This window comes from Actinia tenebrosa, unplaced genomic scaffold (assembly GCF_029948245.1).
Source record: "Actinia tenebrosa isolate PJP-AT-01 unplaced genomic scaffold, QUT_ActTen_1.0 PGA_scaffold2__45_contigs__length_23673736, whole genome shotgun sequence".
NCBI lineage: Eukaryota > Metazoa > Cnidaria > Anthozoa > Actiniaria > Actiniidae > Actinia > Actinia tenebrosa.
This window is the reverse complement of record NW_028292579.1, coordinates 11,053,151-11,068,025: the sequence shown is the minus strand read 5'-3', so window position 1 is coordinate 11,068,025 and position 14,875 is coordinate 11,053,151. Positions and strand designations below refer to the sequence as shown.

Here is a 14,875-nt window from a genome sequence, read left to right as displayed (position 1 = left end):
TAAGAACGACACTACACTACCAGACACAGGCTCTTTGTCAGTAGCAAAACCACCACGCCTTGTGCTTCTCCAAACACTTCACATCTCAGGCTCTGCCAATCCCCGCTACGCGTCACTACACTACTAGGCACAGGCATGTCGAGGCTTTATTTCACGTTTCAATGATTTTATTGAAATTTTTGAAGAATCCCCATACATTTCCTTATAACATGACATCACAGAAACCAAGCTTGGGCTACCTGTGGTCTCTATCTAGACTTTCCTAGTGGCAAGCTGACCCCTTTTATGTATTCTCCTTGCTTGGCGTTTCGAAATGGGCTATCAAGTCGTTGCACAGCCTGTTCCTTGAACATCTGTTTTGGTGACAGTCATAAAGATCGTCATCGAAGGCAAAGTGCGCAATGCAGACCGCTCTTTCCTTCAGGTTATCGGACAACAGGTAATCATCATCAGATAGATCACCTTTTATTAAAGCACGTCGGATATAATGTAGGATGATCAGGATCACCTTTGGTTCTGAGGACATAACAAAAACCAGTTATTGTTATAACTTTATTGGAAGATGTGTTTGCTTTCGAGAAGGAAGGAGACACGGACTGGAGTGCAGCATGATCCGAGGGTTGTTCTCGTCCGGGTTCTCCGGTTTTTCCTCCCCGCTGCAAAACCTAACAACCTAAGTTCTAATTCGATCTGTGACTGAGTTAGTCGTGCCCTGACTTTGATCGGCCCAGAGGTTGTTTAAGAGTTCAATCTGTGAATTAGCCATGCCCTGACTTTGATCAGCCCAGAGATTGTTTCAGGGTTCGATGCGTGAATAAGCCATGCCCTGGCTTTGATCAGTCCAGAGTTTGTTTCAGGGTTCGATGTGTGAATAAGCCATGCCCTGGCTTTGATCAGTCCAGAGGTTGTTTCAGGGTTCGATCTGTGAGTAAGCCATGCCCTGGCTTTGAACAGTCCAGAGGTTGTTTCAGGGTACAATCTGTGAGTAAGCCATGCCCTGGCTTTGATCAGTCTAGAGGTTGCAATTGTTTCAGGATCAAATATTTGAGTTAGCCATGCCCTGACTTTGTTCAGCCCAGAGATTGTTTCAGGGTTCGATCTGTGAGTTAGCCGTGCCCTGACTTTGTTCAGCCCAGAGATTGTTTCAGGGTTCGATCTGTGAGTTAGCCATGCCCTGACTTTGTTCAGCCCAGAAGTTGTTTCAGGGTATCCAATAAAGGTTTTCTCGTGCTGTCAGGTCAAATTTAGTCAGTACATTGAACTAGAATTAAATAGCTTTCCCCTGTTTTTTCACTGATATGTCTATACCTTCTACACCTTTCAAGGATACTTGTACATCAACTCCAATCCTGGATGAATAGTTACAGAACACCACCAAGGGAGTGTCTGGTTTCCTGTTCTTCCAATCCCAGGTTGTATTTATTTCCAGATTGTCCTTGGGAATCTTTTTTATGATGTATTCAGTGATCTGAGTCTCTATTTTTGGGTTCTTTTCATGAGCAGCCTTGATGGCGAATGTAACTGAAAGGCAAAGTGAGGACAAAGATAAAATAACTAATACTCCCAATTTTAAAATTGCGCAACATAAACTAGCTCCGTCAATCAAAATTAATACGAAGAGCCGAGCATTTTCACATCACGTCGCTATCATGCCGGCTACGCTCGCAAATACTGATACTTATTCCAGAAGATATAACTAGCTAAGAACTAGTGTGAGCTGCGTCGGTGTTTCTAATGAAACAGTAATGATGAAAAGGTAAATTATACACCGTGAAAAGATGAAAAAACTTACTGACGTTTCGGACGCTAGTCGTCCGAAACGTCAGTAAGTTTTTTCATCTTTTCACGGTGTATAATTTACCTTTTCATCATTATTATTCCAGAAGAATTAAGTGCCAGATGTCTGGAGCAGTCTAGGTCGCGTAGTTATGAAAACGGAAAGAAAAGGAAAGCCGAAGGGAAGAAAGAAGCATGGGACGGAGGAATGAAGGAATCAACGAAAAAAATAAAATAAAGGAACGACGAACGAAGGAACGACCGTTTGAACGACGAAAAAAGGAACGAAGAAACGAACCAAAGAAACAACAAATAAAAGAACGAAGGATTGAACAAACGACGAATTAACGAACAAAATAATGATTAGACAAACAAATAAACAAACGAATAATCTAGAGAACAAGTGAAAAAACAAAAGGTAAAATGAATAAGCAAACCGAAGAGACAAACAGACAGACAGACAGACCGACCGACCGACCGACCGACCGACCGACCGACAGACAGACAGACAGACAGACAGACAGACAGACAGACAGACAGATAGAAAAAGTGACTGATTATTAAGTAGGAAGCGAGGTAAAGAACGAAAATATACGAACAAAAAACTAAAAACTAAGACAGTTTTGTTGTTTTACAATGCATTTAACCTGAAGCTTTTCGTTTATTTTTCCTTTGCTCCTTTTCGTTTTCAGCATCCTTGACAATTTTATGTGTCTTTTCTACCAATGTCAGCTCTTTTGTCAACATGTCGATGCTTTCTTTTGTCTTTTCTTTTCCTTCCTAGAAAAGAGGACGAAAGCGGAATAAATAGAATAAATGAATTAAATCACTTACATATTTTATCGATGCGGTTCACTATATAAATACAATCAAAGAGATTCTTAGAATCAATCTGTGTAATCTAATACAAGCTATAATAGACTTACCAAATGTGTCCCTATCGAACCCCCCAAAAAACTCAATATTAATCTCCAATATTCCTCTTGATAACTAAATTTCATAACTAAAGTTCACGTGCTGTGTTAACTATCTTAGTTCTATCGCAATAGTACCCAGTTACTCTCGGACAAATCATCTGGGCCTGGTGACCTGTCGCGTACAATCTTACCTCAACTCACAAGTCACCTCACCTCACCTCGGCCCTATATTACATCACGCTACCTTAGCCTACCTCAGCTCACGCTCCATCTTACTCCACCTCACGTTACCCTACCTCAACTCACACCTCACCTTACCTCAGTTATCTTACCTCAACTCGCAGCTCACCTTGCCCTACCCTACCTCACCCTACCTCAACTCACACCTTACCTTACCTTAGTTATCCTACCTCTATTCACAGCTCACCTTGCCCTACCCTACGTCACGTTACCCTAGATCAACTCATATCTCCTCAGCTATCCTACCTCAACTCACACTTTACCTCACTCTACACAATATACCCTAACCTACCATGCCTCACTTCATTTTACCTCAACTCCTACCCCTGTTAACCCACCTACACAATATGCACTCAGTATACCTTAACTCAACTTACCTCTATCTTTTTGCGCAGTTCATCTATTTCCCTGCCTCTTTCCTTTCTTTTACTTTGCTGAGCTTTTACCTCTGCCATAGAAGACTGAATATACAACAAACAAACAAGGAAAAAATGCTGTCATTTTCACTGCACAGTAAGCCCAAGCTCTCTCTATTACCACACTTTACTATCTTATACTTAAATAAAAATCTAAGTCGTCCAGTTGCACTAGCTTGAAAATGTGTGTGTTTGTGTATTGAGGTGGGTGGGGGGGAGAGATTTCTTCACACCCACTACATCTCCGAACTGCCTATGTAAGTACAATTCAGTCTCCGTATTTTCCTGCGTCAGAAAATGCCAAAATTGCGCAATAGTACCCAGGGTAGAGTAGGGTAATTCGATTCTAGGAGATGTTCATGATAGGGCTATTAAACCTCATTCTCTCCTTTCGCACTCACTGATGCGAATGAATTAGTGTTTCTTTAAGGGGTCTTCACGGCAGTACCCAAGAGTCCTACGCGGACATATGATACAGAGATCCCGTGTAAACTCTGTTTTATAAACATAACCATATTGACAGTTGCCGATCAATGTCTAATTTATCAAAGTGATTGATTGGGGGTGGGGCTGCGAATCACGTATCGGAAATTCAGTTAATGTCTACGCATGTTTTTTTCCCGTTAGTTGCTGAAATTCAAGGCTCAATGCAGGATTAGGAATTACTCGGGTGTATAAACTGACCAAGAAAGTTCAAGATGCCGTGAAAAGATCTTTCTTTAAGTCTACTCAAATTAATTTTAATTTAGCTACTGAAAGCAGTTTTCTTTGCTGAAGGAGTTTGAGATTAATAGGTCTAACTTAAACTAGGAAAACAAGGCTTCACATGAATTTTCCCGTGAATGAACAAATGCCATGTTTAATTAATAAAGTTGACGACCTTCAATTCCCCATGGTAGTTCGCTTTCACCTTGTTTTCAGTCATTTTTACTTGCCAGATTTTTACTTGAGATTATAATGCTGGGCTATTTTATAATCTATTATTTTAAAAGTCCAAAAAGAAAAACGGGAATAAAGGAGCAAAAGCGTGAGTAGGTATAATTTTTAGGTCACCCATCCAAGTGCTAACCCTCCTCAGACGAGCTGGACTCAGTATCTTGAAGGAGAACGATTTATCCACTGGACCACGGTTCCAGGTGAATCAGTATAACAATAGCCGTGAAAACAATGCACCCAATAGACTAGACTTTTTAACAGGATATTTTCAACCGATTCCGTGCGTGGCAGAGATGCAAGGGATTAGCCGATGTGGTCTGGGGGCCGGCTGGTCTCTCCCCTAATGCTCAAGCTAGAACATTTTCTTGCGTAATTCGTACACCCAAGGGCAGAAGGATTTAATCGCCGTCAGGTCCGAAGTCCATACGTCGCCTCAGCTCTGCGGATGTCTCGGGGGTATGGCACAGTGGAATCGTATTTTTTGAATTTCTTTTGGTGGGTTCGAATCCCATCTTATCCACATATAAAGATATTTCTTTTTTTTTTTTTTAATTCATTTTTTATTAGATTGAAATCTTCAACAGTGAGGCAATCTTTTTAGTAAAAATATATTTATACCTCGGTTGATTGCTTATAAGCCTGTATAAGTGCGATCAGACGTTATCAGTCATTTAAACAATATCGATCCGCTATGCTTTCCTAACTCGTGACAAAGTTTGCTGACAAGAGCATTTACTGCACTTGGATCTCTATCTTCGAAATTATGGTGAGTGTATTTTTTAACGGCCAAAGATACAAAAGTATTTAACTTATAATTTCGAAAATTATGGTGAGTGTATTTTTTAACAGCCTAAGATACAAAAGTATTTAACTTATAATTTCGAAGAAAGACTATATCCAAATCCAATCCGCATTTACGATACGAAGACTTCCGGCGTGACCTCGGGTCGGTTGCCGAAAGAAATCCGTTGAACTGGTGTACAGTGAGCTCCAAGTACGGGTCAGAACAAGCGAGGTAGTATGTGAATACAGGCAAATTTCATGGCTTAAAGACGCGAAGACTAATCTCTAATGCCACTTTCTCGGTTCTATAGGGATGTGAGAGAAGGGTCATGACTAAAATTTGGCGCTGGAAAGAAAATTCGAAGACGTACGAGGTTTCAAAGACTCGTGATGGCTCGCTTTTGGATCCCGAGTTTCCAACCTTCTCTTATTTCTTACTGGTGGGAGAAAAAATCCTTAAAACGGGCTAAATTCAAAAAATAACCACGCAGAGCGAAAGAAGTGCTATTTCTCAATGATAGGGTAAAATTTCGAGGCTTTATTTCACGTTTTGATGATTTTATTGAAATTTTTGTTGAATCCCCATACATTTCCTTATAACAGGACACCACAGAAACCAAGCTTGGGCTACCTGTGCTTAAACGCTGTTACGATGCACCTTACGACGGCTCTTAAGACTACGATTTTTGATTCCCACTGGGTTTTAACGCTGCTTACGGTTGCGATTACGATTACGATTACGATTACGATTACGATTACGATTACGATTACGACGGTAGTGTGAACAAGGCTTTATGAATCATAACCATAATCATAATCCAGGCAAGTTCTACATCAAGCGAGAAATTCAGCATATTCTTCCACAGGCAGCCCAAGCATCGTTCTAGAGAATGATCGTATTTTACATAAAAAATAATGATAAAATTCACTATAACCTCCTATAACCTTAGTTGACGTCTAAACTGTAGGTTTTTGTTCTTATTTATTATTATCATTTTCTTATCTGTCGGTTCTTAGGCCCTGTGTATAAAATCCATAAAATTGATTCACCACAGGGCATAAAAACCAACAGTAAAGACGTCAACTATTCGCCCAAAACACCTCAATCGATCCACTAGAATACATATTACAGTGCGACTACACCAACCCAGACAAGTTTTCATACAAATTAGCCAATCACGATTGAGTATTTAAAAAATAGAATCTGTACAAGCTTTCATATCTTTCCTTTTAAAAGCATATATTTTGCTATATACGAGTGTGTGTGTGATCAGGAGTGAAGAGGAAACAGTTTAAAATCCAGAATTCACTAATTCATCGATTATTCAGTGTCAAAAATGTGATTTGTGAATTTGATTCTAAATTTGTTTGGGTGGCCTTGGTCAATGTAGTCGCACTGTGAAAGTGAAAGCTGTCGACTGTGGAAACTTCATGCAAATTTACGATACCTCAGTGTTGTCAAAGTCTCTTGTCTCGGAAGAATAATCGTACTTTGTTGGGCACTTCCCTCTGTCGGCATAGAAGATTGCTGTAGACACAAATCTTCGAAACAAAATCGATGCACCGAATCTTTGCTATCTATTGTGTTTAGCATGAGTATTTGATCGCTTATTACCTTTCTTTGCATTAATTTATGATTTCTTGGAAAAGTCAAAGTGGGTTCCAGTCTGGCTCTTGTCACTGAGCGGAAGTCACGCAACGGCAGATCATTGGAACGCGTCAACTCGGTTTCACGAAAAGTTCTAAAGAAAATGTAAAATAAAAACCACAACAAACAGAGAAAATAAAAAAGAAGATGATAACAACAACACTAAAAAACTCACCTACCCTTCCCTTTCTGTTTAAGTTCCCTTTGATTATGATGGACGTGAGATAATTTATAATATATATATATATATATTTAGGCACTGCCTAAAAGCGGAGCTCCCGATACGGAAGTCACAGGGAGAACAATTTGAATGAAACTGAAAGGTGAAAATAAGATCGGGGAAAATATCTTCAATTATTTTTTATTCGAAATAATGATAATTTCTCCCATAATAAAAACCATGCAGTGAAATCGAATCGAAATGCACTACATCGTTTTTGTTTTTTGTTTTTTGTTTTTTTTTTGCACGAGTATACTCTCCCACTTAGGAATTTTGTACACAACTTACCACCACCCCCAGGGGCTAGTTTTGTTCTTGGAAGATTCTTCGACAAAAAGTTTTCCAAGGCCTACAGTTTTAGGCTTTGAATCTCTTTTACTTAAAGAAAAACGAAAGCTAACTACAGATAATCCAATACAATATCAAGTTTAGTGAAATTTACCTCGGATTTCTTTCATTGAAATCGAAAAACTGGAGATTTAGGACAAATCAAGACCAAAAAACAGACTTGAAAACTGGTCAGGTGAGCAAAAAATGAGGTTTACTTTATAGGTCTTTTACAGTTTTCCAAAAACAGAGCTTACATTCATTTAAACAGTTGACAAGAACAACTGAGACAAAATAAAAAATAATGCAAAAGGCAATGCAAAATACAAAATGACTCATTTCTTTGGCAGTAAATTGGCGTGTGTAAATGTTTTGAATATTTTTTAGCTTTTTAGAGTGAAAGTCTAGTAGGTCTTTATACAATAACATCTTTCAACAACACAAATTTAAGCTCATTTTTATAATCATACTTGCTCGAACAGCTTAATAAACAGTTGAATATTTGGTAAAAATTTATATTTAATTTAATGATTAAATAAATTAACTGTAGAAAGATATTTAAAAGTCTTCTTTGTTTTGCCAACTGGACCCCGCGATAGGAGGCGAACAAAGCTTTTTCTTGAACGAAAAACATACGATAGCTGATTAAAAACAACCGAATTGTTAAAGATTTACAAAGCTAAATAAAGGACGAGTATTTGTTGTAATATGCTCTTCATGTTATATTTCCTCCAGCATTAAAATAAATCAATCTTATCGATAGAAATATAAAAAGTTTTGAGAGAAAGTCTTTGATTTCTCGATTCGTCGAGAAAAATGCTTGTCAAAAAAAAAAAAAAAAAAAAAAAAAATATATATATATATATATATATACGATTGTTTACTAAAAAACACACACCTGAATTCTTGAAGAACACTTCTTGATCCATCTTTGACTACGTGAAAGTGTTTTTTTAATTGTTTTTGGTCTATAACTTGTCCTAAAGCGATTTTTTCTGAGCATTTGAGAGCCGCATTTGTGAGTAGTTTTGCTTTGATATCAAGCGGGATTCCTGTGTTGTGTACACGCCCGGACGGACGGACGGACGTACGGACGTACGTGACGTCGCTAAACCATGAAAAATCAAGTCGATGATTTACCATTTTTGTGGTTAGTCCGTCGATAGACGGGTAACCACTATGCTACCGCGTAGCGTGAACCAATTCCCCTCCCCTGGTAGGGCGCGAACCATTTTTCGCATTTTATGCAGCAAGTTTTTAATTTACTGAATTTATCAGTTCATTTAACTGTTAGAGCTTTCATTATACATCTCTAAACAGTGGAATAACAGTTTTCATGGCCGATCTTGACAGCGAAATTGCAAAAACAAAACGGCTGACCAATTTGTGCCGTGCTGCGGTGGGCCACTAGACCTTCCCCATTGGGGTTGATTGTTGGAATCGTGCCACAAATCATGCTTCCTGTCATCTACCTATCTGTCATGTTCGGTCATGTTGAATGCGATAAACTTCCGATAAAATGGTATGCCATTTTCACTCGTGGATTACATCATCATATAAACCATAATAATTTCTTTTCCTCGTGGCTCGAGTTGCTACAGCAAATTTTCTGCCGTCTTAATCAAGTCCGGGCCCAAGTAAGAGCGAACGACAGTCTCGACAAGATAGTCTCATACAAAACAAACTCATTACTCATGTACTGAAAACTATTAAAAATATATATATATATATATTGAAAACGATATTGAAAACTATATTGAGCCTCCTAATTGGAGGATAAATGAGGCCGTAATTTACAGGATATCATTCAGCCCTTCAGGGAATTTAATATAAACAAACCAACAACAACAACAAAAACAAAAAAACAAAAAAACAAAACAAAACAAAACAAACAAAAAACAAAACAAAAAACAAAAAACAAAAAAAACAAAACAAAACAAAAAACAAAAAAAACAAAACAAAAAAAACGCAATGCAACATTGTCTTAAAACTATTTCTATTTCTTTGCAATCATGTGATAAATAGGTTCTTGCTATATATACAGCAGATTTGAAAATGAACAACAAAGACCAATGAAAACAGTCGTTCAACGAGCAGCAGTGTTTATTCAAATGTAAAAGTTTTTAATAAAACACATGGTTCGAATTTTTTATATGGCATTAAAAACCTCCAGCCTAATAAAACCAAAAATTTTAAATAAAATAATCGAAAATGTACAAAAATTGAAAGTTATGAAAACTGCCTTAGGCCCTTCTGATCATCATGCGCATAATTTCCCATGTATGTACACTCAGGATTTACGTTTCACTTTTGACAAATTTTTAAAGTTCATGGGAAATACCCTTTCTTGATTCTATATACAAGTTCATTTCCTTAGTCCGTTCTGATCACATGGTTGAACTCACGAATTATTAATGATTTTGTAAGACTTTAGTATGATCTCTCCTGTCATCACACCGTTCATTTTACTTCTTTGGACTAACCACATGCGCTTCTTGAGCGCCTTTAATTTCTTAAGTATGGGGCTCCGCTCGCGCGGGCGGGCTCCGCTACAATGAGTGCAATGCATCATGGGCTGTATCTAAACTATCTTCGCCCAAAGTCAGGGAAGAATATTAAAGAAGGAAGTGAAAGACTATAATCGCTAATAACCGACTTAAAAAGGAAACAGGTAAACCTAGTATGCTTAAATTCTTGTGTGATATATTCCTATAGTAAGTTTCCATTATTCTTGGAAATTTCGTACAAGAGTTGGAGTATTTTATAGGAAAAATTTAAATTCTTCTTTGAACGATATCAAGCGAAGGCGTTTGGAATCAGGTTTCAGCATAACTAGCCAGTGTTTCTCGGAAACATTTTGAACGTTTAGGTTGATACTTTGCATATTAACTTTGTGCTGAAGTACGTATACACTTTACTTGTACTATTTTGTAACTTTTTCGTCGAGGACTGAATCCAAATCGATTAGATAATGGATTGTGGTGTTTTGTTATTACTCATGAGATGTTTACTGCTTGAAACAACTGATGAAAAAGAGTTTTATTCGTATCCTTACCGTCCTGGTCCAGGTAAGACGCAAGGACACATGTAGGATTCCTAGGTTATAAATCAGTACGGATCGCGGCTCGTTCTAGTCCAAACAATAGGACAATGGGTTAGTTTAGAATATCTTGAGCTTTCGTCTCGGGATATTGTGCTTTTGAACTCGTGGATACGCGAAGCTTAGAATAGAGTCTGAATGGGGGGGGGGGAGGGGGTGGGGGGGGGGGGGGGGGGGAGGAGGCGGGAGGGGGGGGGGGGTCCCAGTATCAGTTAACAGCTAAATTTTATCAATTTTCTCAGTTATCAGTTAAATTTTTCAAGTCAAACATTAATAATTAATTCTTATGTTTAATAAATAACAAACAACTGGGTGAAGTCTATTTTAAAGTACTTTTTACCTCAAATTCACATGTGAAATATGTTTTTGAAAGGATGACTTATTAATTTGTCTCCCATCACTTCCGGTAAGTCAATACTGCAATCCCTATTGATGTATTAAGGTGGAGCTGGGTCTAATTAGTTGTTTCAGCAGCGAGTTGTTTCGGATCTGAAAACAGTGCGAATACCATGGTCTTAAGGCATCTACGCAAAGTTTGGGATACACCATCTACATATGGTAGTAAAACTGTTGTTCTGTAGGTTGGCTGGTCTTGTTGGCTGGCTGGTCTTGTTTTGGTAACTTTCTGCAAGACATCTATCGCAAGACATTTTAGAGATATTAATTTGCAGACTTTTTTCACGATATCGCTTGGCATGCTGAAATTTTGCAGTGAAATGTCCCAAAAAGTGAAACAACTATTAGTCTGTGAAACCAAAGTGAAACCAAGCAAACATAATTTTCACAGGAGAAAATACGAAGAGATGAACTGCTAAACAATGGCTAGAGCCAATAAAAATCCTAACTATGGCTTTAATTGTGGAAAGACTGAACCTTAAATTTTAAGAAAATATAGATGAATCTTTTGTTATGCGTTTATTGTCAATTTAAACATTTTACTGTACCTTTTTACCGTCTGAACATGATCTTAAATTTCATTAATGCTCGTACAGCCCTTCCTGAACGGGTCACGCAAGCTGAAGAAATTCGCCTAAATGCTGTTATAATTTTTGCACAGAGAATCGTAAAGCAAAGTCAATGGGTACTCGACTTCGGTGGCGCTCGAACGCAGCTTCCTCGTCCTTTCTATAATAGCTAACAAGGACTTTAACGATACCACCATTCATACTGACAAAAGCGTCCAGCAAATCGACGGAAAAGTGATCAAAGGTCAACTCAACTCTATTACATCAACAATAAATACGTAACCGAGTATCAACTGACACAAGGCAATATGGTGGTGAATGGCCTCAAATAGCTTTTGAATAAAAAACAATTAAAAAAAAAATTATGAATCAAAAACAAACAGTTATCACTAGTATCTCGTCGATCTCAGTTATCAGCTAAAAAAATACGGAATTCTCAGTTAACAGTTAATTTTTTAGCCGTTTCTCAGTTAACAGTTAACCCCATTCAGACCACAGGTAGCCCAAGCTTGGTTTCTGTGGTGTCCTGCTATAAGGAAATGTATGGAGATTCATCAAAAATTTCAATAAAATCATTGAAACGTGAAATAAAGCCTCGACGTTTTACTCGATCATTGAGAAATAGCACTTCTTTTGAACTGCGTGGTTATTTTTTTGAATTTAGCCCGTTTTAAGATTTTTCCCCCCACCAGTAACCACGCAGAGCGAAATAAGTGCTATTTCTCAATGATCGGGTAAAATTTCGAGGCTTTATTTCATGTTTCAATGATTTTATTGAAATTTTTGATGAATCTCCATACATTTCCTTATAACAAGACACCACAGAAACCAAGCTTGGGCTACCTGTGTTCAGACCCTGTTATTATCTCCTGAGTCATTAAGACATTTTTCGCAAACATAGCTTAAAATGTACGTGTCCTCTAACGTTTTCACTGAGGCATGGTCAAATTTCGCTTCGAGGACAATAATGTGAACAGCAATTAAAAAAATCTTATTTTGAAGATTTCTTCATAAACTATGTTTACTCAGCTTTCAGAAAATGTATACTTTGTTTGTATTGTATAAAGCCAGCGCGTTATTTAAGTTTGTGCGCATAGTGGTCCTAACTTCTTTCAAACCTCTTATTTTCCTTTATAGCATAATTCATTAACACCAAGGATGGCCGCAAAGCTATCTGAAAGGCTTGGTGAACAGGTCACGTGTCCAATCTGTTTGGAACACTACTCGGACCCACGCCTTCTCCCCTGTCTACATACGTACTGTAGACAATGCTTACAAGATCTCCTGGCTAAAGGGAAAAGAAAAGTGTCTGTTATCTGTCCAGAATGTCGAGAGGAAGTCCAGGTAAGGTCGTTTCTGATTACTAACTTGATTTTTGCCATAGCAGAATTCCTCGGCTGTCTGTAAATATGTTTGTCCAAGGAATAACTGAGTTTTGCAAAACTTCAAATTTTAAATAAAAGGCATGTATATTTATTTTCCACAGATAATATCTGGTGATGTTACGAAGCTGCAAGTCAACTTCTGGATCAACAATCTTCTATCACTTCTTTCCATCCACTCGACTGACGAAAAAGATGGCGGCAACACTGAGTTAACGTGCGAAAACTGTGACAGCAAAGCAGCAGCCAAAGGAAGATGTGTCAACTGCTGCATGTTTTTGTGTAACGTTTGTTTTACAGCACATCAGCGTCTGCTAGCACTGAAGGACCATCAACTGATAACACTGGATGAGCTGAAAGACACAGGTATTCCAGTCATAGAGAAACAACTTTTTTGTGAGAAACACAAAGGAGAAGTCAAGAAGCTTTTCTGCAATACTTGCCAAGAGGTAATTTGCCGTGATTGTACCATTATTGACCATCGTGATCATCAGTTCAGCTTCGTTGAAGACGTCGTTGATCAACACAAACAACTCTTTAAAACAGAAGTACAAAGAGCAAGCAACACCAAGAACAAGATCGAGGCATCTCTGAAGTCAGTCGAAAAGATGAAAGAAAACGTAGAGGAATCAACAAAAGCCACCGAAGAAAACATCGATAACTTAATCGATAAACAAATTAAAGCTTTAGAAGAAAAACGAGCAAGTCTGAAAGAGACCACAAAAAAGATTGCAGCAACAAAGATGAAAGAACTTACAGCACAAGAAGATGGTCTTACAATGCACCTGACTGGCTTGAAAAGCGCCATTGAATTTACAGAAAAAGTATTGAAAAATGGCGGCAGCAGTAATGTCCTGTCCTTATCCAAACAACTTACATCTCGTTTGTCACAGCTGTCTGAGAAACCTTATCCTGAAGATCTATGCATTCCATGGCAAAAAGCGATAACAAGACTTGAGTTTAACGAAAATTTGTTTCTTAAGTCCATAAATTGTGTTAAAATTGTTGACGTTACTCTAGTTGATTATAGTAAGTGCTCTGTTGTGCAACTAATTTATGGCCGTTTGATAGTCGATATCAAAGAGTTCGTTGTTCAAATCAAGAACTCGTTTGGGGAAAAGATGAAAATCATGCCAGACAGAATAAAAGCCACAGCACGGTTTGGCGAGTCTATGGTACTTCCGATAAGACGTTTGGAAGATGACACGTACAGTTTCAAAGTGACATTGACACTCAAATATGTGATGATTGGGGCTAAGATTCAAGTAATGGTTGTAACTACCAGGATGACATGTCTCGAATTTCGGGACCAGATCATGTGGTAGGGACTGAAGAGCTTTCGGGGATACTTTACTGATCAATACAATAGTACCACGGAGAGCAAGGTTCTAATCTCTTTCGTGATTTAATGTAGAATGATCGTAAACTGCAAATACAATACGAGAGCGAAACTTACTAAATATTTGAATACATTTCATGAAGCACTTAAAATCACTATATAATCTTGAATCAAATTAAAGCTACCACTGTGAAGGGCTAAAAGGTACTCTAGATTCGATTTCTATTAAAACAGATCAATATTTGTATATATTCTAAATGGGTTATGAAACTTTGCTAATTAAGAAAACTAATAAAATTGTACTTACATATCGGTCCCGTTTGCCAAGGGCTACGCTTCTTTTGAATTTAACGCACGCAATAATACACTCAAAACACTAGGAAAACTAGGAAAAACTAACTATTATAGAACGATGCTAAATTACTTTTATATGCGCGTGGGGACGCTAAAGAATCAGATTACAAATCAAACACAAACATTAAACAGGAACTAAAAACAAATAATCTAATAAAAAGGGGTTTCGTTGTCTATTACAATGGTTGACGGGAAGAATATCTTAGGATCTCCAATTGATATAGTTTCCTACTAGAGCAAGCCCGGAGATTCATTCGCCAACAGGCGACAGTATGCAAGGAGATGCCAACTCTTCGATTTTCTTTTTGTTGTCTTTGAAGGATCAGAGGAAGAGGAATATACCCGCAAGACGTTTGCACTCTATATGATACATGCTGGTAACAGTACATTCGGCTGGTCACAAGGAAATCTATGAAACATTGTAACCTCCGGCAAGATGAGCTCCCTAGTTCTTGGAGAGAATAATGAGGGG

General features: G+C 38.0%; 2 protein-coding genes across 2 annotated transcripts; one reads left to right on the top strand and one right to left on the bottom strand.

The window, feature by feature from the left end:
• Window positions 1–145: 145 nt before the first annotated feature.
• LOC116300613 (uncharacterized) lies at window positions 146–6,700 on the bottom strand. The gene is made up of 5 exons (XM_089034607.1): window positions 6,517–6,700; window positions 3,311–3,394; window positions 2,424–2,556; window positions 1,309–1,521; window positions 146–516 (listed from the first exon to the last, which is right to left on the bottom strand). Exons 2-5 carry the CDS (start codon window positions 3,386–3,388, stop codon window positions 284–286), a joined length of 657 nt encoding a protein of 218 aa, XP_088890733.1. The 5' UTR covers window positions 3,389–3,394; window positions 6,517–6,700; the 3' UTR covers window positions 146–283.
• Window positions 6,701–9,864: 3,164 nt separating this feature from the next.
• Window positions 9,865–14,571, top strand: LOC148909252 (E3 ubiquitin-protein ligase TRIM45-like). The gene is made up of 3 exons (XM_089033571.1): window positions 9,865–9,934; window positions 12,466–12,672; window positions 12,815–14,571. Exons 2-3 carry the CDS (start codon window positions 12,487–12,489, stop codon window positions 14,033–14,035), a joined length of 1,407 nt encoding a protein of 468 aa, XP_088889697.1. The 5' UTR covers window positions 9,865–9,934; window positions 12,466–12,486; the 3' UTR covers window positions 14,036–14,571.
• The last annotated feature ends 304 nt before the right edge of the window (window positions 14,572–14,875 follow it).